Source organism: Bombina bombina, chromosome 3 (assembly GCF_027579735.1).
Source record: "Bombina bombina isolate aBomBom1 chromosome 3, aBomBom1.pri, whole genome shotgun sequence".
Taxonomy (NCBI): Eukaryota; Metazoa; Chordata; class Amphibia; order Anura; family Bombinatoridae; genus Bombina; species Bombina bombina.
Genome location: NC_069501.1, coordinates 418053341 through 418069099, shown reverse-complemented (window position 1 = coordinate 418069099; position 15759 = coordinate 418053341). Strand labels below are relative to the sequence as shown.

The 15759-nt window shown below is 44.5% G+C and overlaps 1 protein-coding gene across 1 annotated transcript in view; it reads right to left on the bottom strand.

Annotated features, from left to right (window-relative positions):
* Nucleotides 1-15759, bottom strand: part of DSTYK (dual serine/threonine and tyrosine protein kinase) — a gene marked incomplete in the record, with an annotated part of 571803 nt that overhangs the window by 341504 nt on the left and 214540 nt on the right. Inside the window, 1 exon segment of the mRNA XM_053706624.1 lies at nucleotides 13564-14221. Coding sequence (XP_053562599.1) covers nucleotides 13564-14221 — 658 coding nt within the window.

Genomic DNA, 15759 nt, shown 5'->3' with positions numbered 1-15759 from the left:
TGATCTCTAACGCCCAGGGATCCTGGACATCTCTTGCCCAAGCCTGGGCGAAGAGAGAAAGTCTGCCCCCCACTAGATCCGTTCCCGGATCGGGGGCCCTTGATTCATGCTGTCTTAGGGGCAGCAGCAGGTTTCCTGGCCTGCTTGCCCTTGTTCCAAGACTGGTTAGGTCTCCAGCCTTGTCTGTAGCGAGCAACAGCTCCTTCCTGTTTTGGTTCAGAGGAAGTTGATGCTGCTCCTGCTTTGAAATTACGAAAGGAACGAAAATTAGACTGTCTAGCCTTAGGTTTGGCTCTGTCTTGAGGCAGGGCATGGCCTTTACCTCCTGTAATGTCAGCGATAATTTCTTTCAACCCGGGCCCGAATAAGGTCTGCCCTTTGAAAGGTATATTAAGCAATTTAGATTTAGAAGTAACGTCAGCTGACCAGGATTTTAGCCACAGTGCTCTGCGTGCCTGAATGGCGAATCCGGAATTCTTAGCCGTAAGTTTAGTTAAATGTACTACGGCATCTGAAATAAATGAGTTAGCTAACTTAAGGGCTTTAAGCTTGTGTGTAATCTCATCTAATGGAGCTGATTCAAGTGTCTCTTCCAGAGACTCAAACCAAAATGCTGCTGCAGCCGTGACAGGCGCAATGCATGCAAGAGGTTGCAATATAAAACCTTGTTGAACAAACATTTTCTTAAGGTAACCCTCTAACTTTTTATCCATTGGATCTGAAAAGGCACAGCTATCCTCCACCGGGATAGTGCTACGCTTAGCTAAAGTAGAAACTGCTCCCTCCACCTTAGGGACCGTTTGCCATAAGTCCCGTGTGGTGGCGTCTATTGGAAACATCTTTCTAAATATCGGAGGGGGTGAGAACGGCACACCGGGTCTATCCCACTCCTTAGTAACAATTTCAGTAAGTCTCTTAGGTATAGGAAAAACGTCAGTACTCGCCGGTACCGTAAAATATTTATCCAACCTACACATTTTCTCTGGTATTGCAACTGTGTTACAATCATTCAGAGCCGCTAACACCTCCCCTAGTAATACACGGAGGTTTTCCAGCTTAAATTTAAAATTTGAAATATCTGAATCCAGTTTGTTTGGATCAGAACCGTCACCCGCAGAATGAAGCTCTCCGTCCTCATGTTCTGCAAATTGTGACGCAGTGTCTGACATGGCCCTAATATTATCAGCGCACTCTGTTCTCACCCCAGAGTGATCACGCTTACCTCTTAGTTCTGGTAATTTAGCCAAAACTTTAGTCATAACAGTAGCCATATCCTGTAATGTGATTTGTAATGGCCGCCCAGATGTACTCGGCGCTACAATATCACGCACCTCCCGAGCGGGAGATGCAGGTACTGACACGTGAGGCGAGTTAGTCGGCATAACTCTCCCCTCGTTGTTTGGTGAAATATGTTCAATTTGTACAGATTGACTTTTATTTAAAGTAGCATCAATACAGTAAGTACATAAATTTCTATTGGGCTCCACTTTGGCTTTAGCACATATAGCACAGATATCTTCCTCTGAATCAGACATGTTTAACACACTAGCAAATAAACTAGCAACTTGGAAATACTTTTCAAGTAATTTACTATAATATGAAAACGTACTGTGCCTATAAGAAGCACAGAAAAAGTTATGACAGTTGAAAATTAATAAACTGAAAAGTTATAGCATCAAATCTTTGTAAAAAACACAATTTTAGCAAAGGATTGCTCCCATTAGCAAAGGATAACTAACCCTGATAGCAGAAAAAAAAAAAAAATACAGAAATAAACGTTTTTTTATCACAGTCAACTACAATCTCACAGCTCTGCTGTGAGTGAATAACAGTGAGAGAGATCAGTAAACTGTCATAAATTAAATAAAACGACTGCCAAGTGGAAAAAAATAGTGCCCAAAACATTTTTTCACCCAGTACCTCAGAAAAACAGAATTTATGTTTACCTGATAAATTACTTTCTCCAACGGTGTGTCCGGTCCACGGCGTCATCCTTACTTGTGGGATATTCTCCTCCCCAACAGGAAATGGCAAAGAGCCCAGCAAAGCTGGTCACATGATCCCTCCTAGGCTCCGCCTACCCCAGTCATTCGACCGACGTTAAGGAGGAATATTTGCATAGGAGAAACCATATGTTACCGTGGTGACTGTAGTTAAAGAAAATAAATTATCAGACCTGATTAAAAAAACCAGGGCGGGCCGTGGACCGGACACACCGTTGGAGAAAGTAATTTATCAGGTAAACATAAATTCTGTTTTCTCCAACATAGGTGTGTCCGGTCCACGGCGTCATCCTTACTTGTGGGAACCAATACCAAAGCTTTAGGACACGGATGAAGGGAGGGAGCAAATCAGGTCACCTAAATGGAAGGCACCACGGCTTGCAAAACCTTTCTCCCAAAAATAGCCTCAGAAGAAGCAAAAGTATCAAATTTGTAAAATTTAGAAAAAGTGTGCAGTGAAGACCAAGTCGCTGCCTTACATATCTGATCAACAGAAGCCTCGTTCTTGAAGGCCCATGTGGAAGCCACAGCCCTAGTGGAGTGAGCTGTGATTCTTTCAGGAGGCTGCCGTCCGGCAGTCTCATAAGCCAATCGGATAATGCTTTTAATCCAGAAGGAGAGAGAGGTAGAAGTTGCTTTTTGACCTCTCCGTTTACCAGAATAAACAACAAACAAAGACAAAGTTTGTTTGAAATCCTTAGTAGCTGCTAAGTAAAATTTGAGAGCACGAACTACATCCAAGTTGTGCAACAAACGTTCCTTCTTTGAAACTGGATTAGGACACAAAGAAGGCACAACTATCTCCTGGTTAATGTTTTTGTTAGAAACAACTTTTGGAAGAAAACCAGGTTTAGTACGCAAAACCACCTTATCTGCATGGAACACCAGATAAGGAGAAGAACACTGCAGAGCAGATAATTCTGAAACTCTTCTAGCAGAAGAAATTGCAACCAAAAACAAAACTTTCCAAGATAATAACTTAATATCAACGGAATGTAAGGGTTCAAACGGAACCCCCTGAAGAACTGAAAGAACTAGGTTGAGACTCCAAGGAGGAGTCAAAATTTTGTAAACAGGCTTGATTCTAACCAGAGCCTGAACAAAGGCTAGAACATCTGGCACAGCTGCCAGCTTTTTGTGAAGTAACACAGACAAGGCAGAAATCTGTCCCATCAAGGAACTTGCAGATAATCCTTTTTCCAATCCTTCTCGAAGGAAGGATAGACTCTTAGGAATCTTAACCTTGTCCCAAGGGAATCCTGCAGATTCACACCAACAGATATACCAAATTATGTGGTAATTTTTCTGGTTACAGGCTTTCAGGCCTGAACAAGAGTATTAATAACAGAATCTGAGAACCCTCGCTTTGATAAGATCAAGCGTTCAATCTCCAAGCAGTCAGCTGGAGTGGGTCGAACGGACCTAGAACAAGAAGGTCTCGTCTCAAAGGTAGCTTCCATGGTGGAGCCGATGACATATTCACCAGATCTGCATACCAAGTCCTGCGTGGCCACGCAGGAGCTATCAAAATCACCGACGCCCTCTCCTGATTGATCCTGGCTACCAGCCTGGGGATGAGAGGAAACGGCGGGAACACATAAGCTAGTTTGAAGGTCCAAGGTGCTACTAGTGCATCCACTAGAGCCGCCTTGGGATCCCTGGATCTGTACCCGTAGTAAGGAACTCTGAAGTTCTGACGAGAGGCCATCAGATCCATGTCTGGAATGCCCCACGGTTGAGTGACTTGGGCAAAGATTTCCGGATGGAGTTCCCACTCCCCCGGATGCAATGTCTGACGACTCAGAAAATCCACTTCCCAATTTTCCACTCCTGGGATGTGGATAGCAGACAGGTGGCAGGAGTGAGACTCCGCCCATAGAATGATTTTGGTCACTTCTTCCATCGCTAGGGAACTCCTTGTTCCCCCCTGATGGTTGATGTATGAACTTGGCCCTCGCTAGCTGAGGCCAAGCTTTGAGAGCATTGAATATCGCTCTCAGTTCCAGAATATTTATCGGTAGAAGAGATTCTACACGAGACCAAAGACCCTGAGCTTTCAGGGATCCCCAGACCGCGCCCCAGCCCATCAGACTGGCGTCGGTCGTGACAATGACCCACTCTGGTCTGCGGAAGGTCATCCCTTGTGACAGGTTGTCCAGGGACAGCCACCAACGGAGTGAGTCTCTGGTCCTCTGATTTACTTGTATCTTCGGAGACAAGTCTGAATAGTCCCCATTCCACTGACTGAGCATGAACAGTTGTAATGGTCTTAGATGAATGCGCACAAAAGGAACTATGTCCATTGCCGCTACCGTCAAACCTATCACTTCCATGCACTGCGCTATGGAAGGAAGAGGAACGGAATGAAGTATCCGACAAGAGTCTAGAAGTTTTGTTTTTCTGGCTTCTGTCAGAAAAATCCTCATTTCTAAGGAGTCTATTATAGTTCCCAAGAAGGGAACCCTCGTTGACGGAGATAGAGAACTCTTTTCCACGTTCACTTTCCATCCGTGAGATCTGAGAAAGGCCAGGACAATGTCCGTGTGAGCCTTTACTAGAGGAAGGGACGACGCTCGAATCAGAATGTCGTCCAAGTAAGGTACTACAGCAATGCCCCTTGGTCTTAGCACCGCCAGAAGGAACCCTAGTACCTATGAGAAAATCCTAGGAGCAGTGGCTAATCCGAAAGAAAACGCCACGAACTGGAAATGCTTGTCCAGGAATGCAAACCTTAGGAACCGATGATGTTCCTTGTGGATAGGAATATGTAGATACGCATCCTTGAAATCCACCTTGGTCATGAATTGACCTTCCTGGATGGAAGGAAGAAGTGTTCGAATGGTTTCCATCTTGAACGATGGAACCTTGAGAAACTTGTTCAAGATCTTGAGATCTAAGATTGGTCAGAACGTTCCCTCTTTTTTGGGAACTATGAACAGATTGGAGTAGAACCCCATCCCTTGTTCTCCTAATGGAACAGGATGAATCACTCCCATTTTTAGCAGGTCTTCTACCCAATGTAAGAATGCCTGTCTTCTTATGTGGTCTGAAGACAACTGAGACCTGTGGAACCTCCCCCTTGGAGGAAGCCCCTTGAACTCCAGAGAATAACCTTGGGAGACTATTTCTAGCGCCCAAGGATCCAGAACATCTCTTGCCCCAGCCTGAGCGAAGAGAGAGAGTCTGCCCCCCACCAGATCCGGTCCCGGATCGGGGGCCCGCATTTCATGCTGTCTTGGTAGCAGTGGCAGGTTTCCTGGCCTGCTTTCCTTTGTTCCAGCCTTGCATAAGTCTCCAGGCTGGATTGGCTTGAGAAGTATTACCTTCCTGCTTAGAGGACGTAGCCCTTGGGGCTGATCCGTTTCTGCGAAAGGGACGAAACTTAGGTTTATTTTTGGTCTTGAAAAGACCTATCCTGAGGAAGGGCGTGGCCCTTGCCCCCAGTGATATCAGAGATAATCTCTTTCAAGTCAGGGCCAAAGAGTGTTTTTCCCCTTGAAAGGAATGTCAAGCAATTTGTTCTTGGAAGACGCATCCGCTGCCCAAGATTTTAACCAAAGCGCTCTGCGCCACAATAGCAAACCCAGAATTTTTTCGCCGCTAACCTAGCCAATTGCAAGGTGGCGTCTAGGGTGAAAGAATTAGCCAATTTAAGAGCACGAATTCTGTCCATAATCTCCTCATAAGAAGAAGAATTACTAATAATCGCCTTTCCTAGCTCATCAAACTAGAAACACGCGGCTGCAGTGACAGGGACAATGCATGCAATTGGTTGTAGAAGGGAACCTTGCTGAACAAACATCTTTAGCAGACCTTCTAATTTTTTATCCATAGGATCTTGGAAAGCACAACTATCTTCTATGGGTATAGTGGCGCGCTTGTGTAGAGTAGAAACCGCCCCCTCGACCTTGGGGACTGTCTGCCATCAGTCCTTTCTGGGGTCGACTATAGGAAAACAATTTTATAAATATGGGGGGAGGTACTAAAGGTATACCGGGCCTGTCCCATTCTTTACTAACAATGTACGCCACCCGCTTGGATATAGGAAAAGCTTCGGGGGGCCCCGGGGCCTCTAAGAACTTTTCCATTTTACATAGTGGTTCTGGAATGACCAGATAATCACAATCATCCAAATTGGATAACACCTCCTTAAGCAGAGCGCGGAGATGTTCCAACTTAAATTTAAAAGTAATCACATCAGGTTCAGCTTGTTGAGAAATGTTTCCTGAATCTGAAATTTCTCCCTCAGACAAAACCTCCCTGGCCCCCTCAGACTGGTGTAGGGGCCCTTCAGGAACCATATCATCAGCGTTCTCATGCTCTACAGAATTTTCTAAAACAGAGCAGTCGCGCTTTCGCTGATAAGTGGGCATATTGGCTAAAATGTTTTTGATAGAATTATCCATTACAGCCGTTAAATGTTGCATAGTAAGGAGTATTGGCGCACTAGATGTACTAGGGGCCTCCTGTATGGGCAAGACTGGTGTAGACGAAGGAGGGGATGATGCAGTACCATGCTTACTCCCCTCACTTGAGGAATCATCTTGGGCATCATTTTTACTAAATTTTTTTATGACATAAAATACATATAGTTAAATGAGAAGGAACCTTGGTTTCCCCACAGTCAGAACACAATCTATCTGGTAGTTCAGACATGTTAAACAGGCATAAACTTGATAACAAAGCACAAAAAACGTTTTAAAATAAAACCGTTACTGTCACTTTAAATTTTAAACTAAACACACTTTATTACTGCAATTGCGAAAAAGTATGAAGGAATTGTTCAAAATTCACCAAAATTTCACCAGTGTCTTAAAGCCTTAAAAGTATTGCACACCAAATTTGGAAGCTTTAACCCTTAAAATAACGGAACCGGAGCCGTTTTTATATTTAACCCCTTTACAGTCCCTGGAATCTGCTTTGCTGAGACCCAACCAAGCCCAAAGGGGAATACGATACCAAATGATGCCTTCAGAAAGACTTTTCTATGTAACAGAGCTCCACACACATGCAGCTGCATGCCATGCTGTCCTCAAAAACAAGTGCGCCATACCGGCGCGAAAATGAGGCTCTGACTATGATTAGGGAAAGCCCCTAAAGAATAAGGTGTCAAAAACAGTGCCTGCCGATATAATCATATTAAAATACCCAGAATAAATGATTCCTCAAGGCTAAATATGTGTTAATAATGAATCGATTTAGCCCAGAAAAAGTCTACAGTCTTAATAAGCCCTTGTGAAGCCCTTATTTACTATCTTAATAAACATGGCTTACCGGATCCCATAGGGAAAATGACAGCTTCCAGCATTACATCGTCTTGTTAGAATGTGTCATACCTCAAGCAGTAAGAGACTGCACACTGTTCCCCCAACTGAAGTTAATTGCTCTCAACAGTCCTGTGTGGAACAGCCATGGATTTTAGTTACGGTGCTAAAATCATTTTCCTCATACAAACAGAAATCTTCATCTCTTTTCTGTTTCTGAGTAAATAGTACATACCAGCACTATTTTAAAATAACAAACTCTTGATTGAATAATAAAAACTACAGTTAAACACTAAAAAACTCTAAGCCATCTCCGTGGAGATGTTGCCTGTACAACGGCAAAGAGAATGACTGGGGTAGGCGGAGCCTAGGAGGGATCATGTGACCAGCTTTGCTGGGCTCTTTGCCATTTCCTGTTGGGGAGGAGAATATCCCACAAGTAAGGATGACGCCGTGGACCGGACACACCTATGTTGGAGAAATTAAACGATTTTACATGCCAGCAAAAAACGTTTAACATTAATAAATTGAGTGTTATTAAAAAGCCTGTTGCTAATCCCTGCAAATTAGGCTAAAGTTTTATGCATACAGTATAATTCCAGTGAAGTGCCATTCCCCAGAATACTGAAGTGTAAAATATACATACATGACAGCCTGATACCAGTTGCTGCTACTGCATTTAAGGCTGAGTTTACATTATATCGGTATGGCAGAATTTTCTCATCAATTCCATTGTCAGAAAATAATAAGCTGCTACATACCTCTTTGCAGATTAATCTGCCCGCTGTCCCCTGATCTGAAGTTTACCTCTCCTCAGATGGCCGAGAAACAGCAATATGATCTTAACTACTCCGGCTAAAATCATAGAAAAACTCAGGTAGATTCTTCTTCAAATTCTACCAGAGAAGGAATAACACACTCCGGTGCTATTATAAAATAACAAACTTTTGATTGAAGGTATGAAACTAAGTATAAACACCACAGTCCTCTCACACATCCTATCTATTCGTTGGGTGCAAGAGAATGACTGGTAATGGCAGTTAGGGGAGGAGCTATATAGCAGCTCTGCTGGGTGAATCCTCTTGCACTTCCTGTTGGGGAGGAGTTAATATCCCATAAGTAATGGATGATCCGTGGACTGGATACACTTAACAAGAGAAAAGAGGTGTAGATTGTCTGAAATCCCTTATAGCCTGAAGATAAAACTTTAAGGCTCGAACCACGTCCAAATTATGAAGTAACCTCACCTTAGGAGAAGAGGGGTTAGGACACAAAGAAGCAACTACCATTTCCTTATTGATATTACGGTTAGACACAACTTTGGGAAGAAATCCCAAACCAGTGCGAAGAACAGCCTTAGCGTGAAAAACCAAATAAGGAGGCTCAAATTGCAAGGCCGCCAGCTCAGAGACTCTGCGAACCAAAGCAATAGCCAACAGAAAGAACTTTCCAGGAAAGAATCTTAATGTCAAGAGAGTGCATAGTTTCAAACCGAACCCTCTGCAACACCCTCAGAACCAAGTTCAAGCTCCAAGGAGGAGCGGACTGTCTAAAAACAGGTCTGATTGTAGACAGGGCCTGAACAAAAGACTGAATATCCGGAAGCTCAGCAAGCCTCTTGTGTAACAAAACAGATAATGCCGAAAAATCTGTCCCTTCAAGGAACTGACGGCAAGCCCCTTTCTCCAGTCCATCCTAGAGAAAGGACAGAATCCTGGATACCTTTGTGCCAAGGATATCCATGCTTCTAACACCAGGACAAGTAGGTCATCCACACCTTATGATAGATGCAACAAGTGACTGGCCTGAACGAGTATCAATCACTCTCAGAAAACCCTCTCTTAGACAAGACTAAGCATTCAATCTCCACGCAGTCAGCCTCAGAGAATCTAGATTATGTTGAAAGGGACCCTGTATCAACAGATCCCTGCACAAGGGTAACCTCCATGGAGGAGAAAAGGACATACCCAACAGATCCGCAAACCACGTCCTCCGCGGTCACGACGGAACAATCAGAATAACCTAAGCTTGCTCCTGCTTGATGCAGGTAACGGTGGAAAAATGTAAACTAGGTTGAACCCCCAAGGCACCGCTAAGGCATCTCAGCTCTGCCTGGGGATCCCTGGACCGCGACCCGTATTTGGGTAGCTTGCAATCGAGTCTGGACGCTATGAGATCTATCTCCAGCATCCTCAATCTGAGACAAATCTCCGCAAACACCTCGGAATGGAGAGACAATTCCCCCGGATGGAAGGATTGCCTGCTGAGAAAATCTGCTTCCCAGTTGTCCACACCCGGAATGTGGAATGCTGAGAGTGAATAGCTGAGGGACTCTGCCCATTCCAATATCCGAGAAACCTCCCTCATTGCTAGGGAGCTTCTTATCCCCCCCGATGGTTGATGTAAGCCACCGAGGTAATGTCTGTTTGGGACCTGATGAAGCTGAACGACCCCAGAGGAGGCCACGCCTTCAAAGCATTGTAGATTGCTCAAAGTTCCAGAATATTGCTCGGGAGAGGAGAGACTCCTCTTGAGACCACTTTCCCTGAGCCATCCTGGCACCCCAAAAAGCTCCCCATCCTGCCAGACTCGCATCCATGCTCACAATCTCCCAGGACGGTGTCAAGAAGGATGTCCCTTGGGACAGTTGTTCCGGACGGATCCAACAAGAGAGTCCCTCATCCGATCGTCCAGAGAAATCTGTTGGGCTAGGACTGTATGATCGCCGTTCCACTGTCTCAACATGCACAACTAAAGAGGTCTTAGATGGAACCTGGCGAATGGAATGACATTGATGCTGGATAACATGAGCCCGATCACCTCCATACTCTGAGCCACAGAGGGACTGGAGGAGGACTGAAGGGCAAGACAGGTGGACGCAATCTTCCTGCGTCGCTGATCTGTGAGAAATATTCTCATGGATATAGAATCTATCATCATTCACAGGAACTCCACCCTGTTGCTGGGAATCAGGGAGCTCTTTCCTGAGTTTATCTTCCAACCGTGAGATCGGAGCAAAAGAAGGGCACTCGAGTGATCCTCTGCAAGACTGAATGACGGTGCCTGGACTAGGATGTCGTCCAGATAGGGTGACACAGCAATGCTCTGTATCTGGCTACTGCAAGTAGCGCCCCCAGAACCTTTGTGAAGACTCTAAGGCCGTCGCCAGACTGTAGGAAAGGGCCACAAACTGGAAATGTTGGTCCAGAAACGCAAATCTCAGAAGCCTGAAGTGATCCCTGTGGATTGGCATTGGTAGGCATCCTTCAAGTCTATTGTCATGAACTGCCCCTCTTGCACTAGGGGCAGAATAGATCTGATCGTTTTCATTTTGAATGATGGAACAGCCAGAAACTTGTTTAAACATTTTAGGTCTAGAATCGGGCGGAACGTGCCCTCTTTCTTTGGGACCACAAAAAGGTTTGAATAGTACCCTAAATCCCTTTCTGCTGGGGGGTACTGGTACAACAACTCCAAGAGACAAGAGATCCCTCACACATTCTAGAAAGGCGTCTCTTTTCTCGTCTGGAAGACAGATTTGACAGGAGGAATCTGCCCCTGGGCAGATGAGAACTGAACCCTATCCTATATCCCTGGGCGATAACCTCCAGAACCCAAGGGGGGTCCTGAACATTCTGATACCAGGAAGCTGAGAGATAATCTGCCCCCTACTTGGTCCAGTAACCGGTCAGGGACGCCCCTTCATGCCGACTGTCGGCAGGCTTCTTGACCTGCTTGGACTTATTCCAAGACTGAGCTGGCTTCCAAGTTCCCTTGGACTGATCTGCTTTTGCGGCGGGCTGCTGGCGTTGGGTCTTGTCCGCACAAAAGGGACGAAAAGTAGATCCCTTAGGCTTAACCTTCATATCGTGCGGTAGGAAAGCACCCTTGACTCCCGTAACCGTGGATATGATCGAGTCCAATCCCGGACCAAAAAGGATCTTTCCCTGAAAGGGAAGGGATAGCAGTCTAGACTTAGACATGTCCACAGACCACAAATTTAGCCACAGAGCCCTGCGAGCTAGTACGGAAAAACCTGATACCTTAGCATTCAGGCAAATAATTTGCATATTGACATCACAAATAAACGAATTAGTGACCCTCAAGGCCTTAATTCTATCCTGTATCTCGTTGAGGGGAGTCTCCCTCTCGACCATGCCTGACAGATTCACACCAATATGTCGCAGCTCCGGCTACCGCAGCAACTGCCGCTGGGCTCTTTAAACTACGAACTAGCCTCAAGGGGAATCGTTGTACGCTTCGCGAGCATAGAGATCGCACCATCCACCTTAGGGACAGTCACCCATAGCTTGAGCTGAGAGTCCGGGACGGGGAACAGCTTCTTAAAGGAAGAAATGGAAAAGAAATAACCTATTCTCTCCCATTCATTCTTAATAATGTTAGCCATCTTAACAGGAACCGGGAAGGTCTGAGGCACCACCCTGTCCTCATAATTTTTCAAGCTTAGTAATCGAAGGTTCCTCTGGTAGTTTTGGTTCCGGAACCTCAAGAGTAGCAAGCACTTGTTTCAGCAAAAAGCGCACATGTTCCATCCTAAACCTAAAAGTCAGGCTCCTCGGTAGTCAGAGCTGTAGATGACAGACTCCGACCTAGAAAGAATGTCCTAAGAAGAGTCGGAGTTGTCCACGTCAGCGGATAATCTTTCCTAAATAGCTATTGTATTAAATGACCCCTGGGTCGAATAGCCATATTTTACCTTACGCTTGCGTTTAGCAGAACGTGGTAAGTCACTAATCACCTTAGACACCACCGTTTGCAGTTGATCCGCAAAATCTGGCGGCCAACGGATCTCTCCCGTAGGAGAAATGGTTGTGCCCTGGGGCGCTGCATGTGTAATGTAGGGAACGCACCTCACGGGACGGGGAACCCTCAGAGGTGGACAACTCAGTAATACTAGACATCCTATTCTTTCTAGATGTCGTAACTTTATCAAGGCATGTGGAACATAGTTGAGCAGGCGGATCTACCTCCTCACAATAAACACAAGTATGAGACTATGTTAAAGAGGGAGTACCCTCCAGCGCGTCAGTCCTCCATAGCTTGCGCCTTTATTACGGACTAGATATATTATATGAAAAATGGCACCTATATAACCGCAAATGGCCAGGGCACTCACCACCTCCTATGACACGGCCCACAGAAACCGTTTTGTCTCCTGCAACCGCCGGTCAAGCAGAGGAAGTCGATTAGGCCACACCAGGACAGAAGGAATGCCTCACAGGACCACCCCTGCACTAGGGAGAAAAAACGCGCCAAAACTGCAACACAAATACTCCCGGAAATGAAACCAAAAGTCCACCCCATTGCAAGAGTCTCATCTCACAAATATTATGTACAGACCCCCCCTGTTCATTAATCCCCCTACCAGGGATATTAAGCCTTTATTCTATAAAGATAAAGGTATCACATTGCGACCCTGTCTTTCTGCGTTCTCATTATGTGTATAAAAAAAAAAAGAAACAATCTTACCAGAACCTATGCCGTGGAACAGGAACACGGCCTCTCAAGTGTGAGTGTAGTAGCATCGCTCCTGACATGGACTTGAGTGTAGAAAGCAGGCAGCGAAACTCGTCAACGCCGATTGCTTATAGAGCTGTTAGAATGAGTCGGGATGGTTTCGCAGAAAGACTCTCCCTGCATCTCCGGACTCTAACTTTCACCCAAGCTCTCACTGAGAGCCTGACAGGACTACTTAAAACTCCAGTCCCAATCCGAAGAGTACTACCCTCCATAAGAGATTATTCTGAATCTTCCAATACTTCTCTGCCAACCTCCTGTGATGAAAGGCAAAGAATGACTGGGGGATGAGGGACGTGGGGGAGGTATTTAAGCCTTTGGCTGGGGTGTTTTTGCCTCCTCCTGGTGGCCAGGTTCTTAATTCCCACAAGTAATGAATGAAGCTGTGGACTCTCCTCCCTTTAGATGGAATTTTGATAATGGGAGTAAATAAAAAAGTTGCTTAAAATTGCATGCTCTAAATCATGAAAAAAAAGTTTGGGTTTAGTGTCCCTTTCAAATTGGTGATATTTTGTAAAAAATATATCTAATAAGGTTTGATTTTATGCTCTTGTCAAGGGTGTGAAAGGGCTCAGTAATAAAATAGTTATTTACAAATTTGTAGTTCTCTAGCTTTTGGTTTAGCTACATGTTTCTACAGCTATTTTGCAACAAAGTAATACCCCTTTACCAAAGTTCACAAATAAAAAACAAAAAACACAGAACTTCCTATTTTCTAAAGCTACAATAAACCACACGTGTTCTCTATGCAAACTTACCCTTAAATGCCATGTTTGCTGCATCCTCTAGGAGCTGTTCTCTCATGCTGTTTAGAGTCTCCACAATCATATCCTTCAACTCCTCTTGTTTGCGGTCAGAAATTTTCATTAAGGATTCAAACAATTCACTCTCCTTTTGCCGAGTGTATTCCAGCCTTTTGGGAGTGATTTGCAAATCACGTCGCATGTCAAAAGCTTTGTTTATGAACAAATCCAGGCAGCGACTGTGCACCATATTTAGCACCATTGCAGCATCCACCAAGTGCATTTGCAGGACCTGCCGAGAGAAGCTACTCAGCTGACGCAACTTCTCAAACTGTTCAACTAGAATACTAGGGGCTGGGCTACCAGACCCTGCCGCCCCACAATTGCATAAACCCTTTTTTAAATAACCCAGATGCATTAGTTGTTCATACAAAGCTGAGCGCCCTCCTTCTGGTGCCCCGATAAGTTTGTCTTTGGAAGAGGATGTCCGTATGAAGAAAACTGGTAGCTTGTACTTTGTCTTTATGTCTGTTAGTTCATCCTGGTCCTCTGGTATGAGTGCTTCTTCACTTACTGCATATACAATTACAGATTGCACATGGTCCACATAATCTTCCATGGTTGTAGTTACTGACTGTGAGCCACGGCAAGGGGATACAACAATGTCAACATCCTGTAAGAAAAAAGACAAACCTCACAATTAAGAGGAAAACAAATCTAAGCATACACAAACAAGACTCATTTTGTTCTAGAGATAATTTATGCTTATCTTCCTTTCATGGTGGTGAGAGTCCACTATCATTACTCATGAGAATAACTTCTCTACCGCTAGAATGCATAGGTTACCAAACCCCAAGAGCTCTTTAAAACCCCATTCCCACATATCCAAGTCTAATGTATAGCCAAGTGAGGAAAAAAGGAATAAGCAATAAATGGAGCAGGAAAAAAAAAAATGATGTGCTCTAAACAACCCTAACTGTGAGGGCTCGTGGACTCACCACCATCAAGGAATGTAATTTATCGGCAAAGCATAAATTAGGTTCTCTTTGATACAGGTGGTGAGAGTCCACGATCCTTTACTCATGGGAATCAACACCCCAGCTGTGGAAGTCCATGAATAAATAAAAAGGGAGGTATTTAAAAAAAAGCATCTTTCCAATGAGAAAATAAATCCACAACCCCACAAAATGATATATATTTTTTTATAAATGCACTTAAAAAACAGGCACAATCCTCAAACTGAGAACTGCCTGAAGGCCCTTTCTACTTAAGGCTGTGTCAGAGGAAGAAAAAACATAAAAATGGTAACATTTAGTAAAAGTATGCAAGGAAGACCAAGTAGCTGCTTTGCAAATTTGATCAACGGAAGCTTCATTCTTGAAATCTGCTGTGGTGGAGGCTGACCTGCGTCTAAATAAGCTCTATGAATCAAGTTTCCACCAAGAAGCTAAACAGCAGAGGCTTTCTGATCTTTCCTAGACCTATAAAAAAATAAAACAAAAATGTAATTTATGCTTTCCAGATAAATTCCTTTCCTTCCTGGCAGGGAGAGTCCACAACTTCATTCCTTACTGTTGGGAAATACAAAACCTGGCCACCAGGTGGAGGCAAAGACACCCGAAGCCAAAAGCTTAAATATCCCTCCCACTTCCCCTATCCTCAGTCATTCTGTCGATGGAACAAGGAAAAGTAGGAGAAACATCAGGGTATAAAAAGGTGCCAGAAGAAAAAAATATATAAAACGGGAGCCGTCTATCAAAAAAAAAAAAAAAAAAAAAAATTACAGGCGGGTCGTGGACTCTCCCTGCCAGGAAGGAAAGGAATTTATCTGATAAGCATAAATTATGTTTTCCTTCCATAAGGCAGGAAGAGTCCACAACTTCATTCCTTACTGTTGGGAAAACTATAACCATGCTGCAGAGAAATCTGAATGAATAACGGGAGGTAACAGAAGAAAAAAAAAAAAGGGCGGACCCTATTCTGAGGGCACCACAGCCTGCAAAACTTTCGGGAGAAGACAAGGTAGCCAACCTTACAAATCTGATCCATTGATGCTTCGTTCTTAAAAGCCCAAGAGGAAGCCCCTGCTCTAGTGGAATGAGCCGTTATCCTGTCAGGAGGCACTCCTCAACCAGAAAGATAAAGTAGTAGCCTTCTGCCCCTTACGCTTCCCCGTATAGATGACAAAGAGGAAGATTGTCTGAATTCCTT